This window comes from Malania oleifera, chromosome 2 (genome assembly GCF_029873635.1).
Source record: "Malania oleifera isolate guangnan ecotype guangnan chromosome 2, ASM2987363v1, whole genome shotgun sequence".
In the NCBI taxonomy this organism is placed as follows: domain Eukaryota; kingdom Viridiplantae; phylum Streptophyta; class Magnoliopsida; order Santalales; family Ximeniaceae; genus Malania; species Malania oleifera.
In genome coordinates, this window is record NC_080418.1 from 16,455,755 (window position 1) to 16,473,853 (window position 18,099).

General features: G+C 35.3%; 1 protein-coding gene across 1 annotated transcript; it reads left to right on the plus strand.

Moving 5' to 3' along the window:
- Positions 1–1,415: 1,415 nt before the first annotated feature.
- LOC131149569 (small ribosomal subunit protein uS8z/uS8w-like) lies at positions 1,416–16,133 on the plus strand. Its single transcript, XM_058100125.1, has 4 exons — positions 1,416–1,648; positions 14,902–15,049; positions 15,187–15,347; positions 15,816–16,133. The coding sequence occupies exons 1-4, from the start codon at positions 1,520–1,522 to the stop codon at positions 15,912–15,914; spliced, it is 537 nt and encodes a 178-aa protein (XP_057956108.1). The 5' UTR covers positions 1,416–1,519; the 3' UTR covers positions 15,915–16,133.
- The last annotated feature ends 1,966 nt before the right edge of the window (positions 16,134–18,099 follow it).

Sequence of the window (18,099 nt, forward strand, 5' to 3'; positions counted from 1 at the left end):
GTCCTATGTGTGCCAAGTATTGGGTAGTACGTAGTAGTCCTATGTGGGCCACGTACTGAGATGGTACATAGTAGTCTTATGTGGGTCACGTACATAGACGTGTAGTGAAATACGTAAATGCCCTACGTGGGCCACGTATAGTGTAGTACGCAATTGTCTTATGTGGGCCATGTACTAGATTGTATGCAGTAGCCTTATGTGGGCCACATACTGCAAGGTATGCAACTGCCCTAGGTGGGCCATATACTAAGTTCAATGGATTGTAATGTATCATGTGTGGATGAATTATGGTGCATATGTTTGTTGACTATGTGAGATAATTGATGTGAATGTGTGTATACTGGTGTGTGAACTTAGATGCATAAATATTTATGACAAAGTAAAACTCTCTGCCCGAGGGTTGACCTTACGTGAGTGCCCTGATAAGTATCAGTTGTAGTCACACCCAGATTAACGGGTAAGGTTGCAAACGGTATCAGAGCAAAGAGGCGTCAGATGCATGAGCGTGTAAACTCCCCAATCCTTGGAAACTTTTGCTATAAATATTGGTTTTGTTTGTATGACTACAATCTGTATGCGACTTGCTGGTTGTTGTTGACTAATTGATGAGTTTATTTTGTATATATATATAGATTAAAACTCTTCTGTCACACACTGCTATAGTATATTTTTTCCTTACTGAGAGGTGTCTCACCCTAGTGAATCATTTTTTTTTCAGGACCTTTAAGCGATCGAACTTAGAAAGCTCATAGGGTAGGGTTAGGTTCTTTTTGGGAAGTTTGGGTGGTTGTAAGAACAAATATATGTTTAGTTTATATATTGATATATATTTTTTTGGTGATGTAATGTGGAGAATTTATTATACTCCTTTTTGGGGTCGTATAAATTAGAACTCTAATATTTTATTTAAGGTTGTTTATTATTTTCCACTGCGTGAATGGTATCAGACACGGTAAATGGTCTCATCACACCCCGGGCCCCACCTAGTAGGTTTGGGGCGTGACAGAAGCACTCTGCTTTATCATTCAATATCATGTGCCTTTAATTTGTGGGACTTATAAGCATAAAATTGGACACACCCATTCATTTTTTATTATTTATTTAAGAGTTACATTCTTCCTACTCCCAAATTTAAATTGCCTTAAGTTACAGCTTTTATGCCAAGTTATTTCTTTATCAAAACACTTAGGTATTACGGAGGTGTCATGCTCCCTTTATAAGAATCGTGCTATGTGTAAAAATATTTTTTTCCCTTCACCTTCTAGGTTGTATGTAACTGTATTATTAATTTCTAAATCTCAAATTATATTTTAATTTTTTCAAGGAATTAGTGACGTGACTTTTATTTAAAAAAAGAGAAAAACTAAAAGATACCGCAGAAGTTTAAATATGGGCCTGGGCTGCCTGGCCCATTCTCCATGGTTCATGAGCAAAGCATTGTTAGATCAAGCTCAGTCCCGTGTTTGGTCCATGATTTGCCCCAACCTGAGCCCGATGAGGACAAATACGTAAATTGGCCATGCATTCAAGTAGGCTCGAATGCTCTCCGTGGCGTTCCCTCCTGCAGCCGAGAAACCCTAGAAGGTTTTTTTGTGCTCTCTACCTCCCTCCGCAGGCTAACGTACGCCGCTGCCATTTCTGCTGCCAGGTACAGGCTCTCTCTCTCTCTCTCTCTCTCTCTCTCTCTCTCTCTCTCTCTCTCCCTCGCTGGCTCCCCCTCCCTTGATTGATTGATCAGGAGCGTAGCTCCTTAGAATGGACGTTGATCTGTTACCTGTTTGTTTGGTCTCTATTTATTTGCTGTATGGATGAATTTATGTTCTTGGAGTCGTTGAGTCTTCTTAGGTAGTTGAGCTTGCTATGTTTCTGATTTTGGTTGAAGATATCGGCTTAAGCATTTTAGTTTTATTCGCACTTTTTAGACTTTATTTAATTTTTATTTCAAAGATTCATGCGTGCTTGTTTTAATGATCATTTTTTTTTTATTTTATATAGTAAGCCGCCTTTTGGTTGATGAGAAAATATGGGCAGAAAAGAAGCTAGAACTCTGAATTTTGGATTTTTATGTTATATCATGCTCTTTTCTTTTTTGGTGGTTATTGTGATGGACTAAAGTTCTCACTCCGTCAAGACAAATATATTCGAGCATTTGATTTTATTGTCTCAGTTTCCCAGCAGTGAAATTATAATATTCAAAATTATAGTTTGATATACTGATCTGTTTTTTCTAGAGACAGAGTGTGGGTAAGAGGACAGAGGTGATACATGCAGGAAAAGCATCATCAACCAGGTCCTTAAGCTTATTAGGACTATTAATGGATAGATGAAATTATGTAAAACATAAGTCATGTCATGATAATTTGTTTTCCAAATTCCAATTATTAATATTCCATTAGTGCATCACTGAAAAATTGTAAGGATTATTCTTAGCTTTGGTGTATTCCCAAGAGGGAGGTGAATTGGAATTTTAAAATTTATTCTTAGGTTTAGCTAATCTAACATCAGTATATTCGCAGGGTCTGTCTATACAGTTCTAAATGCGTAGATAAATATAACGTGCGGAAATTAAAATTATGCGCAACATTCACCAACTATAACATACATGTGTAGAAATGTAAATTGCAAAAAGATAAACAGTGCACATAAGATATGTTATCGGGTTTCGGTCAATTGTGCCTATGTTGCCGCCTCTAGCTTGCAACCCCGAGAATTCAACTGAAGGTTCACTTAATGGGTGGAGCGGCACCTAAACAATCAGGTCAATTAGCACAGGGCTGACCTCAACCTTTACAATCAGGTCAATTAACATAGGGCTGTCAACCTACATAATCCTTCCTGGACTGGATTACTGCCCCCTCAGGCCACGCCTGGAAACATAACAGTAATTTCTCAATCAAATGGTACAGTGATTATGCTTTCATGTAAAACAGATATGTACCCAATATGCGCAATCACATACACATCAACAATGTAGGTAAATGTAAGTTCAGTGATGTGTATTTTTGTGCAAGCTACACTCAACAAGATATGATCGCAAGAATGCTCAGGAGTGTTCAAGATAAGCTAAATCTTTGAAATACGTTAATATCAAATCTTCAATGTTCAATCAGAGTTTTAAAGATGCTTAATCAAATATTCAAACTAATTCAAAAGATTTTCTTCAATGAAATTAGCACATGAGTAGTTTGAAAAATATTTTAGCTTGTAGAAAATATTTTGTACAATAAAATCAAAACTATGGGTTGCAATAACAATGCAAATATCCTAAGTTTGTTAGTTTATCCCAACATAAGATTTATTATATTCAAATATGTGGGATAAGCTTTGCTAACTCCCCAAAAATAAATAAATAAATCAAACAAGAACAATGAGAGTATTAGCACTATATAATAAACATAAAAATAAACAATAACCTCTCACAATATCAAGATCTATCAAGGGAATAAAGATTTGAGAGTATTTTGGGCAAAATGAGATTTTGAGATAGAGAGGATTTTTGCTAATTATTTTGACTAATCTCTACCTAATTTTTGCAAATGAATGCCTATATATAGGGATGAGAAAAATTATAGTCGTTAGGACATGTAGGATATTATTAATATTGTTTTAAATCATTTTAACCCAATTAATCCCGTTTAAAAATATTAACCGCGGTAAAATATTTGGGGCAACCCGAGAGCACCGGTTGATCGAAGGAAGCTCGGTTGATCGAATTGTTTGAAGTTTGGTCGATCGGGCATTAAATGAACTATGAGTTCGGTTGATTGAACTTGTAAGTCCAAGGGCCATTTTTTCCTTTTTGCAAGATTCGGTCAATCGGGAACATTTTGAACTACCTTCGTCGGTCGATTAGACCGTTGAGTTCCCACACGTGGGAGCTCGGTCGACCAGGGTCAAATAAACTAAGTAAGTTTGGTCGACTGGGCTGTGGTCAACCTGTTGACCCGGTCCTAGGTCGGTCGATCGGGAGCTTTTTGTACATGGGTTTTCGGTCGACTGAATATGTAATTTTCCTACATTTCAGTTTTTTTCAATTTGTGCAAACACCCTAATCAAATGACCAAACATACAAATGCATGAGTGAGTGTCTTAGGGTCATTTTTATGTCTTTTTGAAGACACCGAAAAAATCCGGCGTCGGTCAACAGGTACCCTAATGACATTCAGTATCCTAAGGTTAGTCTATGGTCATGTTGTGCTTACAAAAACTTACATGCAGCAGAGATTATTACAGACCATATACCTAGTTACTATTACAAACCCATATTACATTAATTGAATTTACAAAATGAGAGAGAATCCCTAGGGTCTTCATGCTTTGCTTTCATGTGCCTTTACTTGATCTGTTAAAACGAACCTGCACATATACTTGAAAGCCATCAAATATATGAATATTTGTCATTATCAAAATCGGGTGTGATCTATAAAGTCAGCAATTATTAATTTAGAGACTCGATGCATATATCCTTATGTATGCTGCCTATCACTTATACAAACATGCATGTAAGGATTAAAATGGAATTACTGGAATCATAGTTGTTAGAATCTTACGATTCATGATTCGATTCATACAATTCGTATCAATTCCAGACCAAATCGATTCAAATCTAACTAGTGAGTCTAAAAATAACTGAATCATTGCCGAATCTTTCAATTCACCTCGCGAATATGATGAATCGATCTAAATCAAATTGATTCACATGATTCTAGGCCTATTATATCTTGATAGATGCGACTAGTTCAAAAATCCATTTCTTTTTCTTATTGCTTTTATTTGTAAATGATTACCTTCCGCTCCATATCCATGTCTATTTTTGTGCTAAAAAAGAGGAGAAAATAGAACTTTAGGTGGTATATTGCCTTCACAAAACCATTCTTCACCTTTGGAGGATAGTTTTCTGCCATTGAGAAGACAGGGCAAAATACTCTGCTAAGGTAATACTCATGTTTTGTTGTGTTGTTAAAACAAAAAAGTTGGGTTTTTAATTTATTCTGTTCAATTATTATAATTTTTTAAGTTGTTTTTTTATTATTTTTAATTTGAGAAACAATATGCATGAAATATTTTTTAAAATTGTTCATGAACGTCCAAAGTTCAGTTTTTTATAATTTTTTTCTTGATATCTTTCCCTTAAACAGTACAAGTTCATTTTTTTTATTAGTATTTCTTGATTCATTCCCTTATTTTTCATTTTTTAAGGAAAAGCATACACATGAGCTATGATTTTTGTATTGGTAAAATTTAAACGTATTTTACTATTTTACTTGTTGTTCATATATCAATATATGCATATCGTTTAGAATTAATTTTGGAAATTTTCGCCAAATCTTACGATTGAATTCTATTTGATTCTCAATTCTTGATTCCCAAATTGGAATTTCGATTCATGATTTGAATCTCAATTTGACAGCTATGACTGGAATATCTTGTTGTTTGATGTGATTATGATGGTGTGCTTATGGTGAGTTGATATTCTTTAATTGTTTATATGAGAGGGCATTGAGGTCTGTTAGTTTGCTTACAAAGTTCAACAAACACATACTCTATTAAACACACTTAAAAAAATCTGTCTTTTTTTTCTCAAAAGGTACTCATTGTGCTAAAACACCCATTGAACTTTCTCAGTGACTTCATTAGTCTGTAGACTATGTTTCCCTTGGCACTCAAATCCTTATATCACATTGAAACCTGTCATGCCTATTGAAATGTTTGACTGTTACAACGCAAGGTTTAATTGATCAAACTAACTAGCTAAGAATCATTGCCAATTGCTCTTAATTTTAAATATGAGTTTGTAGCTTTATTGTTATTTTTTTTTCATAACTTGGTAATTCCAATGTCAGTAGGATTAACCCAAAAAGGGCAGATCAAAGGAACTTACGAGGGCATGGCTATAACAAAAACTACATTACCACTCTCACTTGGTCAGCGTGTATAATATTATCTATCGAGCCATTGGAAGTTTGAGAACTGTGAATTAATTTTGAAGGGACTCTAAATTTTATTGGTTTACATTTTATTGTTATGGGGCAGTTTTGGGGGACTGCATCATGCTTCAGTGGTATGTTGGCAATTTCTTGTTACATAGTCTTAGTGTTAGATATATATATTAAAAAATGAAAGAAAAAAGATGAAATTAGGAATAGCTTCCCAAGAGGGGGGTGAATTGGCTTTTTAAAACTTTCTCCTTGGTTCTTTAAAAGTTCTTAACTTCTTTTGTGATTTAACCAATTCTTTGACTTGTTTATTTATTTTGTCAATCAAACAAGAACTTGGTTTCTTTTGAACAATCAATCAACAACACAATTAAACACAATTAAACATTCAATCTTCAACCACACTTTGAAAGTAAAAACAATCAAACAATTGATCACAATTTTCAAACCAACACAACCACAATTTATTTACCAAATATAAGTTCACTGCAGCACTATTAGATTGATGAAATCATTCAAGATTTAAGACTCTTGGAATATAAAACAAATCTTTATACCATCCAATCACAATCAATATAATATATGTAACTTTCAGCTTTTGATGTTTTAAGCCCTGTGGTGAATGTGAGTTTTGAACAAAGCCCTGTATATATGAAATTTCTTCTACAATATGATGTTCAATGTAAAATCCAATTACTCTTTCCAAACTTCAGAATTCAAATAAACTCTTAAGTTAATTTATCTTTGGGGTGTTTAGCCAAGTAACATACTCTTGTTTGGTTTCCGCAAAGAATGGTTCAACTAACGTACTCCCTTTCGGTTTCCGCAACCAAAATCAAAATCAAACTTTAAGTTTGTTTGATTTCCAAATATACGTAGTTTGTATGATTTTCAAATTTAAACCATCCACGCAATTGAAATAAGTACTGAAAATTAAGAGTAAGGGAAAGAAGGAGTGAAACGAAGATTTTTACAAGGTTCGGCTTATACCCAGCCTACGTCCTTGCCTTTGGCAAACCACCAAAGGATTCACTAAACTTGTTTCGTTGACGGGTGGAACAAAACCTTTACAAGCGATACCCCACGCTTAAACACTCCTTCATGAGGCTAGAACCCGCCTCTCCAAATGATGTCCCCTCGTTCGGTCACTCCTTAAATAGGCTAGAGCCCGCCTTTCTAAGTAATATTCCCTTGTTTAGCCAACGATCCAAACAATCTTTGGAATCGTCAATCGATTAATTCTTTCAATGTTTGAAAGATTTAGAATTTGTAGTACAATTCCGGTGGAAGAAGATCAACAAAAACTCAGTTGAATTCGTGCAAGTTGAGAGCAAGAGAGAACCTTGAGAATTTGAGAGCAATTGAGAGAGATTTTGAATTTTTGCTGAATTTGAATTCTTGGTGTATTGATTCAATGATCTTTGAAACTTATTTATAGACTTTAAAAGGCATGTAACTTGGTCCCCAAGTGACTTGGAGTATCTCCCAAGTTTTCACAAAGTTTGAGCCCCAAGCAAATCATTTAAAAAATGTTTCCGTTGAAGTTTTTTTCAAATTCTGTTCGTGGCAGTCGCCTGCCCCAATCCACCAGTCACCTGCCATGTTATTTTTAAAGGAGCAGCAGGGGCAGTAGGGTGGCAGTCGCCTGTCAGGACACAGCTAGTCACTTGGCTTGACCACCCCGGCTCCTGTCCTGGTTCAGGCAGTCTACTGGTTGCTGTCAGCTTCGAGCATCCTTCTGTTTTTCGGTCATAAATTTTTCTGTGCAACTCCAAATTTGATGATCTTCGTGTCAAATGAAAGTTAAGAGAAAATCTTACAACTTTCATGTTGAACACTTTTTAAAATAAAGAGTTTTGATAGAGAAAAATATATCTCAATGCAGATGTAGAAAAATTAATAGCATTTTGAAAATCCTCTTTTTGATGATTTTCATTCCAAAAATGATTCTAACCTTTTTGAAATAATTTTTTACCTTATAAAAATATTTTTCAAGTATGTTAAAAGGTATTAGGTCCAATAAATTAACCTAAGAGTTTTATGTATCCATATTGAAATTATTTGAAGTATTTACATAAAATTTCTTATAGATTCTTTCAAATTTGCAATTCTTGAATTCCTTGAGGTCTTTATGCTTGCGTCATCTTTTTTTAAGCTTTTGTCAAGTTCTCTTTAATCCTCATGCTCTCATGATCTTCAAGCTTTATCTTTAAATTCATTTTTGAATCTATGCTTCAAGTTGGATATAAATCATCATTCTTTGAAATATAAGCTTTGATGAATTCTTTAACCTTGCATTCATCATTGAGTCCTGAAAATACATCGCTTAAACAAAACATGTTAAGTTCTGCTTGTTTGTTAGCATCAAAACAAGATGTTAAGCCTTGTAAGGCCAACAAAAGATAAAATAAACCAGTGTATGAGAACTAGGTGGTGGAACCTAAAGGGAGAATATAATAAAATTTAAAGATAAAATGATCAAAGATGGGAATTGGATTATAGAGGATGAGATAAATATAAATACTCTTTGGAGTAGATTAGCTAGCTCTATTAAAAATATAGCAAAAGAGATTTTAGGTAAATCAAGGGAAAGTTTCTCGAATAGCAAAGAAAGTTGGTGGTGTGATAAAGATGTCCAAAAAGCCGTAAAGACAAAAAGAATTTGGTATAAAATGTCGTATATATGTAGAAACAAGGATAACTTTGAAAAGTATAAGGAAGCGAGAAAAGATACAAAAAAGGCCGTTAGTGAAGCTAAATTCAAGTCATTTAATAGTTTGTATGATAGGTTAGATACAAAAAAGGGGAAAGAGATATATTTAAACGTGCTAAAGCTAGAGAAAGGAAGAGTAAGGACTTAGGAAGTGTAAAATATATAAAAGTGAGGATGATATTGTCTTGGTGAAGGACGAAGGCATTAAAGAAAGATGACGAAGTTATTTTAGTAAGTTGTTTAATGAAAACTAAATAGAAGACGTAAACTTATTTTTTACAAATGAGAAAAAAACTAAAAATATGAGATTTATTTGCAAAATTTGAGTTAACGAAGTTAAGTTTGCACTAAAAAAAAAGAAAAATGGGATAGCTATAGAACTGGATAACATCCAAATTGAAGTTTGGAAGTGCTTAGGTGATAACGGAATTATATGGTTAACTAATTTATTTAATGCAATTATAAAAGTTAAGAAAATACTAAATGAATGGAGGAAAAACACTTTAATACCTAAACAACAACAACGACAAAACCAAGCCTTAAGTCCCACTAGGTAGGGTCGGTTATATGAATCATTTTTCCCTAATTTATGCGATTATGAATCATTTCTTTTGACAGAGTCAGGGACATTAATACCTATATACAAAAATAAAGGAGATATTTAAAATTGTAATAATTATCGTGGAATTAAACTTATGAGTCATATGATGAAACTATAGGAAAGGGTAGTTGAATAAAGATTAGGGTTAGAGACGAAGGTCTCTGAAAATCAATTTGATTTTATGCTTGGGAGATCTACTACAGAAGCTATATATCTTTTAAGAAGTTTAATGGAAAAGTTTAGGGAAAAGAAGAGGGACTTGCATATGATATTTATTGACCTAGAGAAAGCATATTAAAGGATACCTAGGGAAGTTCTATGTTGAGTTTTAGATAAAAAGGGTGTGTAGTAGGTATATTGATGTCATTAAGGATATGTACAATGTAGTAATGGCTAGTGTAAGGACTACAAATGAAGAAACTTAGAGAATTTCCAATCACCATAGGTGTACATCAAGGATTTGCTTTGAGCCCTTATCCTTTTCCTTTAGTGATAGACCAACTGACTAAGAGTATTCAAAAGGAGGCTCCATGGTATATGTTATTTGCAGATGATATTGTATTAATTGATGAAATTATTGACGGAATAGAGGCTAAGTTAGAATTATGGGGAAAAGCTTTGGGATCTTGAGGCCTTAGGATAAGTAGAAATAAGACATAATATATGAAATGTAATTTCAGTGATGGTTGGAGGAATATTGGAGACAAAGTTAAACTTGATGATAAAGAAATAAATAGCACTTGTAGATTTCGATACCTTGGATCTATTATGTAAGCTGAAGGAGAAATTAAAGATGATGTAATGCATAAGAGTTAAAGCAGGTTGGGTTAAAATGGAGAAGTGCTTCAAGTGTGCTTTGTGATTGTAGAATACCCTTAAAATTAAAAGAGAAGTTTTATAGGACACTTATAAGACTAGTTATGCTATATGGATCAGAATGTTGGGCAACGAAGAAATAAAATATCCAAAAAGTAAAAGTTGTTGAGATGAGGATGCTTAGTGAGGATTTAATATCTATGAATCTATCAAAAGAAATGGTCCATGATCGTATAAATTGGCGAAAAGGATTCATATGGTTGACCCTACTTAGTGGGACTTAAGGCTTGGTTTGTTGTTGTTGTTGTTGTAGACTGAGAAGAACAAGTTGATTGGCTATTCATATTAGAGTTCATTTTGTTACCAAAAAATGGTTATACTGTTTTCTAGTTTGATGCAAAGAATGAGCAGTACACTAATTTCTATGAAAGAAATTTTTTCATTGGGATTTGATCATGGTTATTAAAATCACGATTTGGATTATCCGACGATTCTATGATCTAGATTCACCCAAACAAAGTAAGTCCCAACAAAAATTGGAATCAAGTAGAATTGTGGTAGAATTGTAAAATAATTGTTAGTGGATACAGATGCTACTCTGTCACCTGGATTGGGATTTTTTCCCTTTTTGGGCTGCAATAATGTGGCCCAATACATGTTTTTATTCGCCCAAAGGCACCAAAAGGTTTATGTTTGGTCCAAAGTCTTCTAAAACTGGGGCAAAATGGCTCCCAGCCTCCCATCAGTGAACAGATTCAGTGGAATCTGCACCTGACTCCCCCTGGGAGTTCAACACCTCAGTCCTCTACTCATTGAAATTCAGCAACCCAGCACCTGAATTTCTCTCCTGTTCGACAACCAGAGAGCCATCCATCTGGTGACTGGTGTTTGATCAGCAGCAGCTAGCGGTCTTGCTGTTTGATCAACAGTTCTCTGGTGTTCAACAGCCAGATTTCCTGGGGTTTGACCAACACTCAGTCCTCAGTCCTCTTCCTTCTTTGGTATCTGAGAAGAACACATCAGTCCTCTTCAACACAGAGTTCTTGTTTGATCAGCAGCAGCCAAGAAAAGAGCCAAGCAGCTGGCCCAGCAGAGCTGCAGAGGTATGCTTTGAAACAAATTTTTTGCTTCTTGAAAAGATTCAATGGTGAGCCCTGTTTTTCTCCTTCTCCTCCTTTTCTTGCTCTTCTTGTTTTTCTTCTTTTTTATTGTTTGAACATTTTATTGTATTTTTAACTTCTTATACTTACTAAGTTACTAACCAAGTTTGTAGTCTTAATACTTGTCATAAACTTCCACATATATAATTTTTTAATATTTATTTTATATTGAAAGTAGAATCTTATGATTCTCGATCCAATTCTACAATTCGATCCTGCAGACCCCTCCAACGATCCCACTTAGAATCCTGATTCTAATAACCTTGGATTTGATACAGATTGGATGGTGCAAGTCGGGTCAAGTTTCATACTCCATTTTAAAGGCCTTTAGGATCGATATTTTTCCCATGTTTTAATCTTGATATGGCTTAAACTTCCTCATTATAATAGTCTTGCATAATGCATATTGATTTTTTGTCTTGTTGGTCATGAAAAATGTGGAAAGTGTACATTTTCCACTTAAATGTCATATTCAAAATTGATGGAAATGTTTAATTTATTTGCAATAATCTTTTTCTAGAAATTTTATGATTTTCTTGTTGTGTATTGTTAAGTAGTGATTGCGTTTGACTCGGTGAGATCAGCTTCAAGTAGTAATGATTTCAAGAGAACATGTTTAGGTTCTGGAATATGATGTTCTCCTCTCTCCCCCCTTTGTGCACCCTGCTGCTGGCTGTGTTATATTTGATGATGTCAGAGTGGCTGCTCTTCCTCTTTGTATTTCAATTTGATATTTTAATGGAATTTATTCATTTTTTTTTGGAATAAGTAGTTAGGTTGGACTTGGATCCAATAGGTTCCAAGTAAACCCAATTACTTAGAAGCTCTAAAATTCACCATTTTTTTTTAATTGAGGACGCATTAAAAACATCTTGCAATGGCATCTGGAATTAACAAATAAACAAAATCCACTCACTTTTTTTTTTAAAATTACGGTTGTGGTGTTTGGTTTTCCTCAATAACAGTTTATTTGGAAGCTTGAGAACTTTTTGAATTTCTATGAAACCTGACACAGGATAGATTTTGAAATGGCCTGCCTATCTGGTATTTTAGGATTTATGGTTAAGGTAGAAAGCAGGATCTGGGTTAGAAGTCAGCTGAGAAGCCTTTCTATTGGGATTTGAATTTTGATCACAAGGAGGGCTGAAGTAGCCTGAATAGGTAGCTGGAATTTCCTGGTGGCAAGATAATTAGGGTTTTATGGTGGTAAAAAGCAAGGTATATTCAGGATTTTAGGGTTTTTATTCGGTAAAGGATGGAATAATCACTAGGGTTGCAAGAAGGAAAACGAGTTAGTTTGTGAAATGGGATCTGTGCTGCGTGAACAGTACCAGAGAGAGATTGGGGTAGAGATAGAGAGAGTTTCTCCTGAAAGGAAGGTAAGAAGGGAGTGTTTTAAGGGAAAAGTAGGAAATCTGCTGATGGAGGAGGTATCCTGGAGGCAGAAGTCTAGGGCCCTTTGGCTGGAAGCCGGTGACAATAATAAAAATTTTCTTTAAAAAATATTATAATGAAGAATAAAAATAATGATAGTTATTTTATTTAATTATTATTTATTTAAACTCACCTTTTAGTGCTCCAAGAGCAATCTTATTGCACACGACACGCAAAATGATAAAAATGATTTTTGAATATTATTTTTCTTTCAAAGTTTAAAGAAAATTTACGGTTATTTCATTTTAATTAAAATTTAAATTCACATGGTAGTTATCTTTAATTTTCATTGAAGATTTGGTATAGAATGAATGATTTATCCACGAAAGTTAGTTCTGGATCATTGAAGTATTTTAGCAACAGGTTGTCACAACAATTGAAAACCAGCCTGTTTTTCTGATTTTGCAAAAAACTGACGGCAGAAATGTAGATGAGGAACATCAACGTACACGTCATAATTTATTTCTTTCATTGTGCAACCATGAAAACACTGAACAAAAAACAGAAATTGTAAGCTAAGCTTCTGGAACTGCTTGATTTGGTCCTCTCTGAAAGAAACTTCATTGCTAATTTATTGTTCTCATAACAAAGAAAGTCCTTCCTGTCCTCTCTCTCTCTTTCTCTCTCTTGTTCTGTTTTGTTTTGTTTGTTTGTTTGTTTTTTTTGACGACCGGTGTAAAGATTATTGTCCAATCAGTGTGTGGATTTTAGGAGGATGGAAGCGCCTGGCTTAATCAGTGTTAGTGATGTGTGGATTTTAGGAGGATGGAAGCGCCTGGCTTAATCTGTAAAATGGATATTGAAAATGCATACAACCATGTGAATTGGTGTTCAAATAGAGGCAATGGATCACTTTTCCATTTCTTCGGTTCACTTGTATGTTGATCAATGGTTCTATCAATGGTTTTTTGAAGGCAGAGGGGACCTCCTCTCCCCATGTCTCACTAGCAAGGGAAGTGTTACCTCTTTTCTTGCGGAAGACAGTGGAAGCTAACTTGATTGAAGGTTTTGAGGTGGGCTTGGCTGCTGGAGCAGAAATGAAGGCGTTTCATCTCCTTTTTGCAGACATCATTATCTTTTGCTGAAAGGTAACAGGTTACTTGGGTTTACCTTGGAGGCTAATTTTGTAGCCAAAGCTATCAAGGATGGTGTTTTTGAATGATTTCAAAGGAGGTTAGCTGGGAAGAGGCAGTGTTTCTTGAAGAGGGTGGACTGATGGACTCCCACTAATCAAGGACTTATTGAGAGTACCTTGTGCAGTCTGCACTCCTATTTCATGCCCCTTTGTACTATCCTAATATTTCATGCCCCATTTTTCAGGAGGCAGGAGGGGGGATTTGGAAGAGAAATATGGCAGGGGGTGGTAAAAGAGGGGGGGGGGGGGGGTGGGGTGAGGGTTGCTTCCTAAGAGGTGGATAGCTCACATGGGCCAAGGTTGTGGAAAGGTTGGGGGTAAAAGAAGTATTCTCCAAGTTCATTGGATTTGTGGTGGGTAATGAAATAGAATTATTAGGCTTTGGCTTGGTGTGTGAAGTGGGATTCAGACACTCAAGACACCTTTGTGGAGCTTTTTAATTGAGCTATTAATAAAGAAGAGCTGGTGGTTCTTTCAGTCAAGGAAGCACTTCCTGGGACCTACAATTTAGAAAGGACTTCAATGACTGAAGTGGAGAATGTGATGAACCTGCTAGTGATGCTTTCTAATGTCAGAATCCAGACCATGCGGTTGACCAAGCTGCATGGTTAGGGGACATGAAGGTTGTTTTCTCTGCAAAATCCTATTAGCTGGCAACAATATTTCATAGAGCAGGGATGTTCTTGTTGTCCAAAATATTTTCTTAAATCAATTTTTCTCCTTTTACAATGAAGTTCTAGTAGTAACTGAATGATGTTAGTGTTGATTGACTGAGATGATTTAGTGTGAAATCCAAGAGTGAGCAAACAGTTCCTCATAGTATGGCACTAGTGGATTAGATTGCCTTGGTAAAACTCATGGGGTTTTAAATAGGTGGATTGAGCTTGATGTGTAAAATCTCTCTTGGTGATTTTAACTCGTTAGTGCTTCCTACAGTATTATTGGATAATTATATTTTTCATGGCACATCCGAACATATTCTGCGTCAGTTAGTCCACTGAAAGGGTTTTTTTCCCATTGTTTAAGCTCTGACATTAATGCAAGTATATTTTCTCTCCACTTAGTGCTCATCTTTCTCTTACCAATTTGATGTTTGCTGCTAGCAGGTTGTATTTTCAAGGATGGTGAGAGTGAGTGTTTTAAATGATGCTCTTAAGAGCATGTATAATGCGGAGAAAAGGGGGAAACGCCAGGTCTTGATCAGGCCATCCTCAAAAGTGATCATCAAGTTTCTCCTGGTCATGCAGAAGCATGGTTTGCTTTCTAGCCATCATTTGTCTTCTTACAGTTTTATTTCCTCCTCTCCTTCCCTCCTCCCATTTCAATTTAATTTGAATGAAAATTTCCAAAATATTTAAACGGCAAGTGCTTTGATTTAATTGAATTTGTAGGTTATATTGGAGAGTTCGAATATGTTGATGATCATAGATCTGGAAAACTTGTGGTTGAACTGAACGGAAGGCTGAACAAGTGTGGGGTTATCAGTCCTCGATTTGATGTTGGAGTCAAAGATATTGAATCTTGGACTGCAAGGCTTCTCCCTTCAAGACAGGTCAGCAACCCACCCGGCCCCCACAGCGAGAAAAAAAATTTCCCCGTCCCCCTTATCTTATAATATATTAATTATAATGGTCTCTCTCTCTCTCTCTCTCACACACACACACATTTGGGTTGGACGGGGGACGTTTATCTGCTAAATTGGAAAGTAGAGTAGAATTTTGCAAGTCAGGAGGCATTCCAAATTGAGCCTGTGAATGACTTGAGTGTGTTTCGCGGCATGGAATGGAGACCTTGGATTTGGATTTGTGTAGATTTGGATAAAATTGTTTTGACTTTCTTACAAATTTACACAAATCCGTATCCAAGATACTCCCCAAACACTACTGAGAATTCCTAACATTGAATACCTTGTGTATGCCCCTGCACATGCATGCGCTAATTAGTCTGCCCAATGGGTCCTTTTGATTACTGCCATTGAAACAATTTGGTGTTTTCTGATGATGGGTGGATGAACATGCAGTTTGGGTACATTGTGCTGACAACATCCGCTGGAATCATGGACCATGAAGAAGCCAGGAGGAAGAATGTTGGCGGTAAAGTCCTTGGTTTCTTTTACTAGGAAGAACATGGTGGATTGTTTTGGGAATATTTTATTTGCTTCTTCCAACCACACCCCCCCCCCTCTCAATTTTTCTATCTGTCGGGATTTATGCTTTTGAATTATCTTGGTTTTGATTTATTGGTTGTGTTCTTTGCACAAGTTTGAGATTGTCAAGATGCTGGATATTCAAAATTTCTCGGAGTTCTTAGTAGTTAGTGAAGTTTTAATCTTCTATCAGAATCATATTGGTAAAAGTTAGAAATGTGAAGCTACACTGATTTTTTTTTTTTAACTGAGCAAGTTGCGCAGAGACTTGATTGGCATACAAAACTAGTTCTGTAGAGATGCCGGTCAGAGAGGACCAAAGACTAGGTATAGAGATGCCGGTCAGGGAGGACCAAAGACTAGGATTTGTTCACAAGTCTAAAGGAATTGAAAGGAAAGCAAGAGGGAGAGTAGACATTAGAGCAGATTTTGTTGACAAATATCCTTGAAATGAAATATTCGTTAGTAGCGGATGGCTTGGGGCTTGTTCCCAAAGTTGTATCCCCTTATTAGGGATTTTAGCTCCCCAACTTGGTCAATGGACACCGTCTTGACGGTTATCTACATCAAAGGAGTCCCATTGGTAAAATTTTTAATTGGGAAAAACTTAAAGGCCTGTTTGGTGTTAAAGAGAAGTTTTATTTTTCATGTTTTATTTTTGAAAAACTATAAAAATGTAACTTTGTTTTTCAGTTTTTTAAAATATGTAGCTTTGTTGTTTAATTACTGCTTTATAAAATTGTAATTTTTTTAATAAAAAATATCTGGGTAATTTTTTTTAAAAAAAATTTAGAGGTGAAAAACAAAAGTAGTTTTGTACAACTAAATCTGCCCATAAAAAAAATATGTGAACTGTCCCATATCACTGCCTTTGTTATCTTTCTTAGCTGGGTTAATTGTGCTGGGAAGTTAAAGAAAATTCTAAAATCTTGTATTTAGGGGATTTCAATGAAGGATTATTGATGTTTTCTTAAAAAAATATTGTTGGTATTTGTATGTATTTTTTAAATCTCCATTTATTTATTTATTTGTTTATTTTTCTGTTAGACGTGAATAGTTGAAGGGAATTGGGATGGGGGAGTAACTTGAACTAATACAATTTTGAATAGGAAGCATGATAAAATTAAGAGATAAATTTAATTTATTTTTATCAAATTTTATTACATTTCTATATGTCAAATATATGGTTAATTTTTACTTTATAAGAAAGAATAGGTAAGTTTCTTGGGAGAAAAGGTGTGGTGTGCAAATAATTTATTTATTTTTTTAAAAAGGCCAATACCAGCTTTCAATTTTTAGGTGTTGGACAGGCTGGATTGTGCGGATGGAGGATGTATGTATATTTATTTATCTATTTATTTGACACTCTTGTTCTAACATGGGCTTAGCAATAATTCATCATTACATATGATGATTATGATTCCCTTAATCGTAACATTGAGCTACAAATTTTCAATTGACTTCACACTACATGGATCATATAATTCATTCATACATTTAAAGAGAAAATAACGCAAACGATCAGATAATAAAAAAAAAGATAATCGTTGCTTCTCCTTTTCTGTATTGCAATAGATAATTAACAAATGATAGATGCTTGAGCCAGAAGCATAGCATTTTAGAATCATTGCCAAAGGATCTTTGGTTGCCCATTTAACCAAAACAATTCGTCGATGATTGAACTCAATCACCGCGGATCATCATCTTCCTCATCTTCGATCATCGCTGTCGACCGCCACGTCGTGGCAAGCTCCAGCTAAACCCCATCAAAAACCCTACACCTGGTTTGGAGCTCTGAAACGGAGGCCATGGGACAGGGGAGAGAATGAGGGAAGGAGAGAGAGGTTTTGGAGACTTAAAAGGCGAAGGCTTGCTACTGTTGGAGTTGGTGGAGGGTGAGGATCTTCCAAAGCATATGCTTGAAGCATTAGCTTTCTCGCCCATCCCTACTTTACCCTACCTTCTTAATTATTGTTCTCTAATGGGCTAGTGCACATGATGGGAACGTGAGATCTAAGTAAGATTGGTTTTAAGTGGGATCTACATCTTTGCAATTATATTTGCTATAATTTTGTAATCCTCAAAATTATATATGCGCACACTCAAATAATTTTATTTCATTCTTATGTAACAAATATATGAGTGAGGTGTTCGAATT

Bases quoted from the DNA above. Each gene is read 5' to 3' on its own strand.
- LOC131149569 (XM_058100125.1), top strand. From the start codon at position 1,520: ATGCATTCAAGTAGGCTCGAATGCTCTCCGTGGCGTTCCCTCCTGCAG. The intron at 1,649-14,901 runs GTACAGGCTCTC...TGCTGCTAGCAG, and splicing joins GCTGCCATTTCTGCTGCCAG to GTTGTATTTTCAAGGATGGT. The intron at 15,050-15,186 runs GTTTGCTTTCTA...TTGAATTTGTAG, and splicing joins CCTGGTCATGCAGAAGCATG to GTTATATTGGAGAGTTCGAA.